Consider the following 13592-nt stretch of genomic DNA (forward strand, 5'->3'; position numbering starts at 1 on the left):
GTGTTGCTCTCGCCGCAACCTTTCTCTTCCTTCTTTCGTTCGCGTGGAAAAGGCACACCTTTGGAGGCTAGTGAGGGCAGGTGAAAGAGGTGGGTCGAGACTTCACGGGCCTCGAAGGAGAGGCAGGCATATACGTGTGCACACACGCTCTCATGACGAAGAGCGCGTAATTAACGAGCGGCGCGCGCGGAAGCCAAACGAACAGCAGCCGCGGCCAGCCCAGGCAGCGGAACGGGCTGTCACGTGACCACGCGATTCCCCGTCGAGCACTCGGGCGCGCGCGCGCGTGTCTGTGTGTCGCACTTGTTTCACGTCCGGCGTGAATGGGCGGCCCATTGGCTGCCGTGGAAAGCGGGACCTGGCCGGTTTCTGCCATTGGCGTGCCTTGTTTACCCTCGCACAGCTGATGCCTGCCTGCCCGACTGCGAGGAGGTGGCGAGGGTAGCCCGTCGCCGCGAGGGGGCGATCCCGCGAGTGCGAGCACGCCGGCGGCTGCGGCGACGACGACGGCGGGTTTTTTTTCATCGCGCGCGCGTGTGCGTGCGTGTGCGTGTGCCGGGGCGACGAGGACGACGAGGAACGGCGAGTCGACCGCTGCCAACATAATGAGCCATGAGTGTCAATTTTATGGACGGCCTGTTGGGAAGTGCTAGCAAGTCGCCGGACGCAGCGGCGACAACGGCTGCTCCGGTGCCGTTCCGCCCGTACCAGACGACCCGCGCCGCGGACATGTACCCGTTCGTGCACGGACCGCAGCCGGCGACGTCCTCGGCGTCGCCGCTGGGTTACTTCGCCGCCTCGGTGGACTTGGCCAAGTCGGACGCGATGGCAGCGGCTGCGGCGGGCTACGCAGCCGCCGCGTTGGGGCTTAGTCCGCACGCGGCTGCAGCCGCCGGAGGCGCGGCCTCGGCGTCGCCCACCACGGCTTCGCTGATGGCCTCCCAGCAGTTCCTGGCCGCGGCCGAGCTCGCCTACCCGCTGCCCCGGCTGGGAATGATGAGGCCCGAGGACGCACTGGCAGACGTGCCGCGCTACCCGTGGATGGCGCTAGCAGGTGAGGTGACGACCGCGGATCTGTCTCTGTCTGTCACTGGGAGTCGCCTTCGCCGCACTAAGCGGAGCACGCACGATGCCCGTGACGCCAGGCGACGTGCTACGGGGCTGCCACTGCGACGAGCATTGGTGACAGCGAAAAGAGCGTAACACTGGCGCGCAACAAGGCGCGGTGCGTGACACATTGACCGCGTAGAAGGACTGGCTCAACCAAGATGGTATACCGCAATGATTCGATGTATCCAATTCGCAGGGTGCGCTTGTACTGACACATTTAACAATGGCGGGAGAAGAAAAAAAAACTGCAAGGCTTTCTCTGGGAACTGTGGGCTGAATTGATGTTGAACGGGAACTAAATGCGCTAAGCACATTGTCATAACTATGATCGACCAAAAACTGACTAAAGAACAGTGCTCCTTGCATCTGATGACATTGTCCCGAATGAGGTGCAATATCCTCTCCTTAACTATGCATGCTCGGCCATTTCTCTTTCTTGTCACCATAACCGTGACAACCATTCCATGTAACGAGCCATAACTCGTTCCTTGAGTTTCAGTGCATCCCAAGACAGGTTTTCACTTTGTGTCTGTTTAACAATGAGCAACATGTCATGATTGCAATTGGAACAATCCATGCAACGCAATTCCTGAAACTACCTGTCATTATAAAGCTCATTTCAGCATGAATATCCTCAACGAAGACGAGACATGGCCAAATTGTTTTCAAACTGTTGCATATCTATGATCTTCCTGGAGGCAAGTCTGAAACAGTGGTTTTATGCCCTTGACTGGATTAATCGTTTATAATCAGATATTTTGCAAATTACTCTGTCTACTTTCTACCTATTCCTTTGTAGCAACTCTTTCAAAGTTGTAGATTATACTTGTACAGAAGGCTCACTTGTGGCACTTATATGTACTTTTTTAGTGAATGTCATACACAAATACGAATATAAAAATATACGAAATAAGAAGAAAATCCCTTCTAGTCGTCCAATTCTTGAAATCACCTAGCAATGCACAGGTTGGAAAATGTCGATATTACATTAATATTTGGTGAATTGATCTCTTTATTGGTCTGTCATATCTTCACTGCTCTATGATTCCAGCTGGTGTCCCCTCTAGTGTCCTTATCTGTATCAAAACAAGCAAACTTTTAAATGACATTGCTTTGTTGTCGCATTGCGTCTCATGTATAGTGCTGGATTAATGAATAAGCGCATTTTCCCAATAGTTTCTTCCAAAGGGCACTAAATAAAAATAACAATAGCTTCCTCCATAGGGCTAATTCTGCCGTTTCTGCGTTCAGTATATGTATATACAACGTGTTGGCTCCACGCTGAAGTTGCTTGTGTTCTACGTGCCGTTCTAAACGAAATAACCGGCATGTATTTCACATGTTCATTGGAAAGCCAGTAAAAAGCGGAGCCCATTTGGCTTAATTTCACGGTTTAATGTCTCCTTAGCCATTAGGGGAAACGAATTTCACCCATTTAGGTGATTACCCTCGAATGACCAAATAAAGCACCCCATTCTTAACCACTTGCGTAATGCGCGCTGATTGAAATCTGACCTCACAATAGATCCTTGTGTGCTCATGAAGCACCGTTTTGTTAGAAGCTCTTTGTCACGTTGTACACAACACGTATGGTATCGCTGTTCATAAACTCTGGAGGAATTTATTTTGTAATTTAATTGACATCACTGCAAAGTCGTCAGAAGGCACATTTATTGATATCACTCCGTCCCACGAAGGTATGAAATATGGGAGTTTATTCAGGACGAAATAATTAAGACAGTCGTTCTAAAGTACAGGTGAACATTAGCAGGTATAGTATACTTTTTCGCGCACAGAAAATGGGCTATGCAGCTAGCTCGGTTATCGCAATCCTTAGTGTGTTACTCTGTTAACCGACAAGATAACCACATTTTTTCATAAAAGTTCTTAAACGAGCATGCGAGGTCATAACAAGCCCGTAAAACGAAAATCCCGCCTCACAAGATTGCACTGGGGTCGTAGGGAACATGCCTGCAGTATGCGCGCGAGCTGAAGCTTGCTAATTGACGTGCTGCTTACCAATAATAATAATATGCAGCTCGTGGTCAGGGATGGGTGAGAGTGCAGGGATAGTATCTTGTGTAGCATAAACAGCCCTAAGTTCCCTTTACTTACTCATTGTATGAGAATTCCCACCGCACCCCTATGCTGAAGGAATGCATTTTATCTCATTGCAGGTGCTTGGAAGGTCGTTATAAAGCTCTTAACGGGCACCTGTTTGCATAAGAAATATTAACGCGATGATTAAGATTAATCAACGAATAATTACGTTTATTGTGTGCAGTTAGCGCTTTTCTGATTTTATAGAGCCTCAAATTATCTTTAGTCTATTGTTTAAGCGAGCACTTCTTATTCAAGACATTAAAACACGTGCTTCTTCCAGACTAAAACTTCAAGCATAAAAAAAAAAAAAGATCGCTATAGTACAAGAACTCTCGGGCACAGTTAAAGAGATGTGTACACAAAGGCGACTATACTGCCAGCGGGCGTGAGGTGAAGGACATTTTGCGGCGACTTATCCGTGCGCCTCACTTCCGGCCTGTAATCTTTGTACGCACGACGCGCCAGAACGCTCGCACTGTACTCAAACTACCTGTCTTACTCATAATTTACGATCCTTTGTTTCACCTGTTTCCACGTATTACGAAACCGAGCACAACAACAACAAAAAAGTTAGCTGTAATAATTTTAATTGCTTTAATTGGCTGCCTGTTTCTCACCATGAATACATAAAAATGTCAGTTGTATAACTTGGAAGGCCTATTACGTAAACTTTATTTCCTACGGTCGAGTACTTTGGCACGGGTACAAAATATATGCGCCCGTACCTTGATACACTTATTAGGAATTTTTTTTTTTTTTGTCTCCTTTCGAGCGTTAAAAATTCTTGATCCAGCAATGAACGTATTTAAATGCTCGTGACTGTATCAAAACAGGTGCCTTCAGCAAACGAGAGACCCCGTATTGTGGTGTATTAAATTGTGCGGTACCCATTTTTTACTTTACATATATGACAGTATAGAGCGAAACAATCGCGTTCCATTTATTGTCAGCGCTGCCATCTTTCAGGCATATGCGCCCGGCAACATGTTGCTGAATTGCCGTACTTTTTGGTCGAGTGCAAGGGACAGAGGAGAAAAATATGTCCAATAGCAGGCTGCTAGTAATATATTGAATTGAGTGCATAGTGGCATTTTGATGCGTTATCAGATCGTGCACAGCGTTTCGAAGAATGCAGAACACGTGTACATTTTCTTCCTCTTTTTTTTTTTTTTTTGACGAACCCAATACTTTGTTTTCGGCAGGAGCAGTGCGCCTGTAAACACGCTTAGAACATGGAGGGCAGTGACCCTTGATGACTTATCGTTTTTGCCATCGGCGTATATAGCGCCGCGGACGAGCGCTATACACAGAGAACGATCAACGAACTCGGGCCGCGGGTTTGTGCGAGTCGAATACCAGAGCATCAAGCCTGACGTAGAAAGTTCGGTTAGGCTGCTTGTCAGTTTGGATACTCCCCAGTACACACGCAAAGCCTAAGCGGCACTTAATTTCGCCGGGCATTTCGCGCAGCGCGATTGTTTTGACGGCGCCCATGAGTCAGTGTCCACGGAGAGTTTTAATCATGCGCCTCGTTTAATTTCTATGCCGTCGTTTGTGGCCGAGTTGGTTACAATAACCCACGAAACGAGGCCCTCTATACAACGCTAGAATGCCAGCATTCTCGTCCATCTCGGAGGGCGTAACTTATTTCTAAAAAATCCGAAATACTTGTTTGTTTGTGAAGCGCTCACCCCTCATTAGATCCAAATGTTTCTATCACGGAAAGCCCACCAGACACTCAGTTGGGATTGGAGCTTTCAAATATACGCGTATTAACGGCGTATCACTGCTTTCTTTTAATTACTCGTTTTAATGCCCCTCAAAAAATGTATTTCTATTGTGCGTGCTTGGGAAGAATGTCAAAATTGGCTTCGTTTTTTCGAGCAAAGTTTGGAATGAAACCCTTGGGTATATCATAGCGACACTCGATTGGCTATACAAAAGGTCCGGAATCCTGGTGCCCTCGTAGTTCGTGTATCTCGGGTTCTCAAAGCCTGTTGTCCAGAGGATAACCGTGTTTACGCGCCGGTGGGCGGCCACGCCTTGGCTAAAAAAAATATCCAGTAACATAATACAAAGGCTCGTATTGCGCCGTCTAAACCTCAATACCAGTGTAACATTTTCTATAGCGTTCTTCTATTCCACGTTGCTTTATGTACTTTAACATATGAGAAAATAATTAGACGTTACGGGCCAAATTTGCTCCTTACAGGTGTAAGTCTTGCCGCTGATAGAAAGGCGAGGTGCAAGTTAGGATACGTTAGTCCTGACAATAATAATGAAAAAAAAAAAAAAAAAAACGTTGCCCTATTCTTTGCGATAGGGATCGGTCAAAATTTCATTTGCTTTGTCTCCATGGTTAAGCACTGCGCCTGAAGCTGCACGAGCTGCTTGGAAGGAAATTAATAGCATATTTTCCTACTAAAAGTCGATTAGTATAAATTCCTCGTGGGAAGCCCTTTAAAGCAGCTGACATGAGTAGAATGTAAGCTGAGATTTCGCAGTTAGGCGCAGAATTCCGGGGCTGAGGAGAATTTTCAACGACCAGTTGGCAATACAATAAAGATGGTTTTTCTTTTATAGTGGGGACAAGCTATCTTCTGTTCGGTTTGGTGCAGACGACACAGTGCAGTATATGGAGGTGAACGTCCCCTTAATTTAAATGTTGGTACTTATTTACTTTCCCCAGAAAACAAAAACGCGAAGTCAAATACATATACGTTTCGTCGTTTGCCGCCTTTTGGGAAAGCGCTGCAGAAGATTCTCTCTAGCTTCAATGCCTCCTTGTTGAGATAGTCATTTACATCACAAAAGGCAGGGATTTCCTGTGCTGTATAAACATGGAGCAAAAAAGTAGCCATATTTTACCCTGTGACGTCACCATTTCAGAGAAGAACATTTGGCCGCACGTATACATGTCACCGACAAACCGTCTTTAATTCGCCGCTCAGATTTTCTGCTATGACACTGGAACCACGGTTGATGTTCACAAAATATTGCAAAGATATGGATGCGATATATCTGCATATTTGACACTTCTTCGCCTATTGCAATACATCGTCGTTTCTCGCTTTGGCAAGAGATTCTGAGCTAAGTGTCAACGTTATGCGTGTAAATAATGCACGGACAACGTGTACTCAGTTTTCATGCCTTATAGAGTCAATAAATGCAGTACAGCGTCTAGAATAGAGATGTAACTGAGAACTACTTGTTTGCCGACGTAAATGCAATGAACCAAAGTGGCTTCTAGTTTTAAATGTAACTCACTAAGTGTATGCGCGATACAGACTTCTTCGATGCCATTCCCGTGATGTACCAGCAGCCATAATGCACATTGTAAAGAACTTAAGCACTACGCAATCGAATTAGATTTCAACCCTTATAAGTAAAAACCTCTATTCGACTGGAATGTTTTCCTCTTAATGCGCAGTTCTTAAAGTTTTCCTTTTGTCTGCAGGTACTCAAAAAAAGTAACACGACAGCGATAGTTTGCCATATATAATGAGGTTAACTTCATGTCCTTTTTATTGCGCAAGGAATGTGACGGTATACTTTGACGATAGAGCTTAAATTTGTAAGCCCATTAACGAGGCGCGCACGCATTTGAGGCGAGCCTTTACGACTTACTTCGAACCACCGTTTTATTTTACGGATAACTATCCTCTGCCGTAATGAGGAAATTCGTAGTTTGCGCCACGCCTCGAACCGAACCGTGAAGACGGAAAATAAGACGTCGCCAGGGCGATAAATGGCAGTTATCCCATTAGGAGCACTTAAGTTGAGTTTTGCCTCTAGGTTCTCAAACATGACGAGTTTGATCGTGGATGATATGTCGACGCTAAACTCCGCGGCGCTATCTCCGTAATAATAAGTGGGCTGTCTGGAAAGGACGCGAATGCGCTGATAAATCGAACGTCGTATAAATGCGTCGAAAAGGACTGTGCGTCGTATCTTTCTCGAAGACTTTCTTACTCGTCATTAATTGCTTTTCAGCGCTATCCTTCGGACTTTGCTAATGCGGTTTGAACGTCATCTGATCGGCCTCTTGAGCAACCGAGGGGGTGAAATGAAATAATAACGTTGGTCCACGAATCTGGAATTTGCTATAGCCAATGGAGTGTTAACTTTAGGCGTCCGAAGGTGCTTTAGCATGGTTGCTTTGAGTAAGGAAGAAATAACTGAAATCGTCCGCGAGAATATTGCCCAAATCAAGGAGACAACGCAATCAGATTCAGAATGAAGAGAAACATATATCAGCAAGGAATTTATAAGGAATTTATTTCAGACAACAATGGCGTGAAAGACAAAAAAAAAAAAAAAAAAAAAAAAAACAGGTGTCGTTCGAGGTGTGGACGTATGTATATATATATATATATATATATATATATATATATATATATATATATATATATATATATATATATATATATATATATATATATATATATATATATATATATATATATATATATAGGTGTGCCCACAGGCGGTTAAGTCCTTGGGTGCAGGTGTTATCAAAATGACGCAGCCTTGCTCCTGATTTCCTTTTTTTTTTTTTTTTTTTTAGCTCGAGACGAAACTATGTAAAAAGGGTCGGAGCCACAAGTTAAACACTCAGTTTGATACCCGTTTTTCAAAGACAGAATTATTTGAGCCTAATTCCCGAGTAAAATTCTTAACATTCTGTTGACACATTTAAGTGAAACAAAACATTGGTGACAGACGCAAAATATAAAGTTGTGTTTCTCCTTTTGCGTAACGAACAGCTCAGTTACAATATAGTTTCGTTTTGTCACGTGTATTTCTTCTGGAACTTTCTAATCACTCTTGTTAATCATTTTGAACGAGCTGATTGCAACTAGTACAGTGTGCAATACTGTATCGATATAAGCGTGTCAATTGGACATTGGAGGGTGATGGGGCATTTACATTTTAGTTATCCAACCATACCTGTTATTTTGCACCTTCCCTATCTAGTGACAATTACAGGCCGTCAGTAAAGAATATATGAAGCCATCATATTAAGAATATTTATTATTCTCACATAGCAGTCATGTGCCCTTAACTTTATAAACGTGTTAGCATGCATATTGTTGTTACACTGCATCGATCGCAGCATGTGGCAATCTATAGCTTCGTTAAAGTTCGTATAGATATGAACATATTCTGACATATGCATGCATATGAAAAATTTTTTGATCTTGTGCCCTCCACTATGTTACATTTGTGTATAGTCTACGAGGTTAATGTTTTAGTCACTGAGGTTTAGAAGGCATAACCGCTCTAATGACGTCATTTTCGGAGCAAGTGTTACGATTTATTTTCATGATGACAAAACGTGACCGTTGAATGCGAACGTTATGAAAGACGACAATTCATGCGAACATTGCAGCGAATGGCTGCTGCTTTCTTGTAAGCTTTATTGAACGCGGGTCCAGACTGTAACGGAAGGGTTGACGTTTCATTCCATGTCACAAGTATCGATTTTCATGGGTGCGGATATCGATAAGGGTATGTGCAGAAACTAAATAGCATTTGTCTGTCGCGCAGTTGAGCGTCGCAATTCCGTTTGAGTTTAGATGTGTACTCATGCTTGGCCTGCGAATTTCGATATCGCTTGTTGAAAGAGGAGTTCTGGAAAGCTCCTGTGGTTGGTATTCGGCAAAGGCAATCCTATTAAGTTTACACCTGTGCCACCAATGAAAAGGGTTGAATGCCCTCGTTAATAGACGGCTTTCCAGAAAACGTTGCTATTATCACTTCACATCAGTTTGTTGGAAATGTAAAAGGTTTCCTGTCGTTGTTACCATATATGATTTATTATTGTCATCCTTTTTAAGGGTCTTTAATACAATGAAATGAAATGTGTTATATTTCATAGCTATCACCGCACCTCTGACAGCACATGTTTGTTAAGTAAATGCATTTGTGCGATACATGTCTCTCTCTCGCTGTCTCGTTACAATAAATTCCGTAGGTGACTGCAGCTGAAGGCATTTTTTTTTTTTTTCGTTGCAAGAGATGTTTATACAGAGTTGCGAGGAAGGAAAGGAAGGGCTGTGTGCGCACCATACCTTTGGTCCTGACTCTTCCTTTAAAATTTCCTGTAAGCATATGTAACGAGTTCGCGAGACAAAGGTTCTCTATTTTCTACAAGCAGCGCACAAAACGAAAAGAAGAGGAAAAGGGAATGTATGCAAAGACAGTTATGACCAAACCTAAAAAGCAGACAAAGGGAGGATAGTCGTCGTGATCTCGAATCTCCCGCTGCACGGCGTATAGGTGCACAAAGGTTCATTTCAGGCCGCTCGCTCGCAATATCGCGCGGACCGCCCGTTGGGACCTCATTTACTCCGCCGTTTCGCCGGGAATGGCTGACGCATGACTCTTTTTCTACATCGTCGTTTTTTCTTTATTTGCGACACCGCGCACATCGTCCCCGCTGAGTCTAGCGTCAGACACCGTGGCCTGAAACGTCACGGACCATCACCGCGTGTTTCTCACACTCTCTTCATGAGCCGCCAACCATCGCACCCTCCTCTCCTCCTTTCATCCTCACTGTAGGTGATCAGTCTGGAGAGAGCGTGCGTATGAAGGAGAGAGAGAGCCGTTCGGCGTTTTCAAGTGACTCATTACGTAGTGCGCTATACTAATACGCAGAAAGACAAACGTCTACACGCAGCGACCCTCGCTGCCACTCGATATTGGGTTTGTCTTTTATTCAAGCGTCGTTGAAGAGCCTACCTCATGCGCCGCTTCTGCCGCCTGCTTGCAGCCACTTGGGAACACCTTCAGTCTTTTTTTCCGCGGGATTTATGTCCGTTCGGCGCGTCAGGCTGGCTGAGGAACCACGAACGCTCGGAAGCTGCATGTCATAAATCACGCGCGACTTAAACCCTCTAACTCCTTCCCTTCCTCACAACCCACCTCCCTCCCCCCTCACATGGTTGCCTCGCGAACTTACGCCGCCTTCTTTACCCCCTTTTTTCTTAACGGCGACCTTGAAATTCCTGGCCACGTCGCCAGCGTTCTCTCTGCTATGTGCTCAAGGAGTGTGGAGGCATGCCGCGAAACAACCCCGAACTCTTTTGTCCCACGACGCCTTTTCGGGAACGGCGCTCGGTGGTCGTGTACGTATGCGCGCGGACGCCAGCGGAGCAAGCAGTCCCGCGTGCGATGCCTGCTATGCGTGCTCCGTGGACCGAGCTATGCCGAACGCGGTGAAACCATTGTCCTTTAGCTAGACGGTGACTTGTTTCATGCCCAACTTAACCGCTCCCCCCTTCGTTTTTTTTTCTTTCTTTCTTTTTTTTTTTCTTTTTCCTGCGCCATCTCAATTCCAGTATACACGCGCACGAAATCTGCCGCAACGCGCACGCAACGTAAAGAAGCCGCCCGTTGCTTGACGTTGCTGCCGCTTAGTCCGCGGACGGAGGAGAAAGGATAACGAGGAGGTTTTTTTTTTCATGGTCGCACTTTTATGGGCGTTTTGTTTTTCGCGCACGACTGCTTTCGGGCGTCTTGTGAGCTGCTTTCTTGTTGTTGGCCCAGGGAAGCTGAAAACCAGAACGCCATTTTCGGTAGAGAAACATCTATACTATGTGTATATGTATACATGCATGCCGATGATATATATCGACGTCGTTGCGGCAAACTGACGTCCTGACTGGGCATCTCTCTTTCAGGCGGCTTTCAGCTGGACGTGATTTTGTTTTATGCGGGGCGCGACGTGTGAAACCGTGATTTTGATTTGATTTACGATTTGAATTCTACAGCCTGCCCATTTTATTTTTATGCATATAAACGGCGTCAGCTTCATGTTCTTGAGCTTGCTGGCACTGATTGTGCGCCGTGGTTCTTGTTTTGTGTGTTATTTTGCTTAGTTCCAGCATAGCCTCGTTTAATTTGTCCCTATTCGGGGTTTAGAAGTGTTTCTATTGTCGGGTGTAACGTATATCGCCGTTGTCACGCGCAGTATTTACGATTTGAGATAAGCCAGTGGCGCGCAAAGTATGAACAGAAGGAGATCCAAAATTTTATGACCGTGCTATTTACCGCGCTTTCCGGATGTACAGGTGTCTGTACTGTCGTACAAAATCCCTTTGGGAAAGGCAGCTAGGCGAAGCCCTCTTTCGTTTGTTTTGCCCCGTTCGTTCTATCGTGTTTTCTCTCTTGTCGCTCGTGAAGTCGGGAGAGTGGGGTGGAGAGGAAGGGGAGACTTCGCGGTGTTGCGGCGTCAGGAATGCACCCCAAAAGCAACTCGGGCGTGACGACTAAAATTGCTACACGCCTGTCTTTACCGGAGCTCTGCATGCTTCGGATGCGTTCATTAGAACAGCTCTATATATGCCGCGGCATAAAACGCCCTGACAAGTTGCGAGACAAAAATTGCTTTGCGCAGAGACGAATCGAGCAGGTGTAAATTTCCCCGAACAATGGAGGCACCTCAATAGAAGCAATGCATGTCGTCCGCGCGATTGCCTGATTGGAAAGTTAATTACCCGAGATGATTGACATGATTCTGTTCCCTCTATATATAATACACCTTGCATCATGGAAACATCGAAGGGAACATTCTTTGTGCTCCATAAACAAGCTCCCTACAGCGGCGCTTCACTTTATTTAGGAAACCAAGAATCACGTTTAAGTTTCATGATGGCTAGCTCTGTGAGAAGCCGGTTGTGGATCCTCATTTGGGAGTTGGGAGTTTATGCGCATTTGGTTGCATGGTTACGTTGCTGATGTGTAAAGTACTATCAAAATGATGTTGGCTAATATTAGGCTTGGTTGGGCTGTTTCAGACTCGTTATAATAAGGCATGGTCGTTAGGGGCTTTCACGACAACGCGTTTCCTTACTCCGCAAGTGTCAACCGGCGTTCTGTGCTCACCATCATATAATTGTCATTTTGAAAAGTAGTGATTGTGCATTAGCGTGGAAGAGAGAAGTGAATTGCACATAATCTGCTCCCCTGGTAATGGCAACTTTATGCAAGAGCATGTGAACTCCTTGCATACAGGTATTTGTCAAGGCTTCATAATGCTTCCGTTTTATGAAACTTGGTCTGCAAACTCTTCAAAATGAGATTGCAAAGAATGCCATGTGTGGCGTGGTCAGCATACGTATATGATATAAGAAAAGATTACAGGATGGTCATACTCATAGAGATATATATAACCGACTTCATGAGACAGTGGGAGGACTATGTCTTCCTTTTCAAGCGTTTAGATAGACGCACTGACTGCGCACACCTTGCATCTTTGAGCAAGCTTCGGATGTCGATAAGCTTTGTGCGACAAATCAGCGTGTTTTCATATCACCGGTAAAGTGAGCCCGACGGCGTTTCGATGAAGGCGAAACGGAGTGGCGTCCATGTGCTGTGCGATGTCAGTGCTCATTAAGGAACCCAAGATGGTAGAAATTTCCGGAGCCTTCCACAACGGCGTGTCTCACAGTCTGAGTCGCTTTGAGACGTTCAAACCCCATAAACCAAACCAAACTTTTTCGGGCGCAACCTGCTGTGCACATGTGAATCTAACACTTAATTATTGTTTCTTTCATACATTGTCACTCTCATCATCTCCAAGGGTTTCATTTACCTTTTTTTAATTTTTCTGTAAGTTTTCTCATTGTTCATTGTTGTCTGACTGCTTAAGTACATACCGGGTGCTCAAGCTAAATTTAGCCAGAGGTTAAAAAATAAAATATTTGAGATAGGCCAGAGAAACCAGTTGTATACAGCTGCCAGTCTTCTGGCGCACCATGTACATATTTTTATATTTCAATTAACTAATTAGCAATTTAAGTTTTCTAATTTACTAAGTACTGCATTTACACAATAAACGTGTTATGCAAAGTTGGAGAGCACCTTCTGAAACCCCCATTCCATTTATTTCCGATAAAGAAAGCCTCACGTGTATAGTTTTTCCAAGCTCTAGAGAAAGCCCGCGAAATACAAAAAAATATCATGTGACTAACGCATTTACGCGCCACGATTGTGATACTCTCAATCGTAGTTTGAGAGAACCAAATTAACTACTGCCGTTACTCGACAGCCCAGTCCCAGCGGATAGGCTGATATGCTGGCGATGGTTACAGCCATCACGGTGAAAGAAACCACCGCAGACATATCGGCCTGCCGCAGCAACGATGTCGTGGAGCCAAGGCCGCAGCTGATTTCGTTCACTGAAACTTAGGCTGAGAGCAGCACAATCGTGGTGCACGAATGCGACAATCACGTGATTTTTTTTTTTTTTTTTTTGTATTTCGCAGGCATCCTTTAGAGCTTGGAAAAACGATACACATAAGGCTTTCTTTATCGGAAATAAATGGAATGGGGTTTTCGAAGGTGGTCTGCGACTCTGCAAATCCATTTATGTA

At 45.0% G+C, this 13592-nt stretch overlaps 1 protein-coding gene across 1 annotated transcript in view; it reads left to right on the forward strand.

Moving 5' to 3' along the window:
- Nucleotides 1-524: 524 nt before the first annotated feature.
- LOC146186457 (uncharacterized) overlaps nucleotides 525-13592 on the forward strand; it is a 76768-nt gene continuing 63700 nt past the window's right edge. The window contains exon 1 of the mRNA XM_084607207.1: nucleotides 525-1054. Within this exon, the coding sequence (XP_084463333.1) occupies nucleotides 613-1054 (442 nt within the window). The 5' untranslated portion in view covers nucleotides 525-612. The remainder of the gene's footprint in view (nucleotides 1055-13592) is intronic.

Source organism: Amblyomma maculatum, chromosome 6 (assembly GCF_055883805.1).
Source record: "Amblyomma maculatum isolate TAMU_Amacu chromosome 6, ASM5588380v1, whole genome shotgun sequence".
NCBI lineage: Eukaryota > Metazoa > Arthropoda > Arachnida > Ixodida > Ixodidae > Amblyomma > Amblyomma maculatum.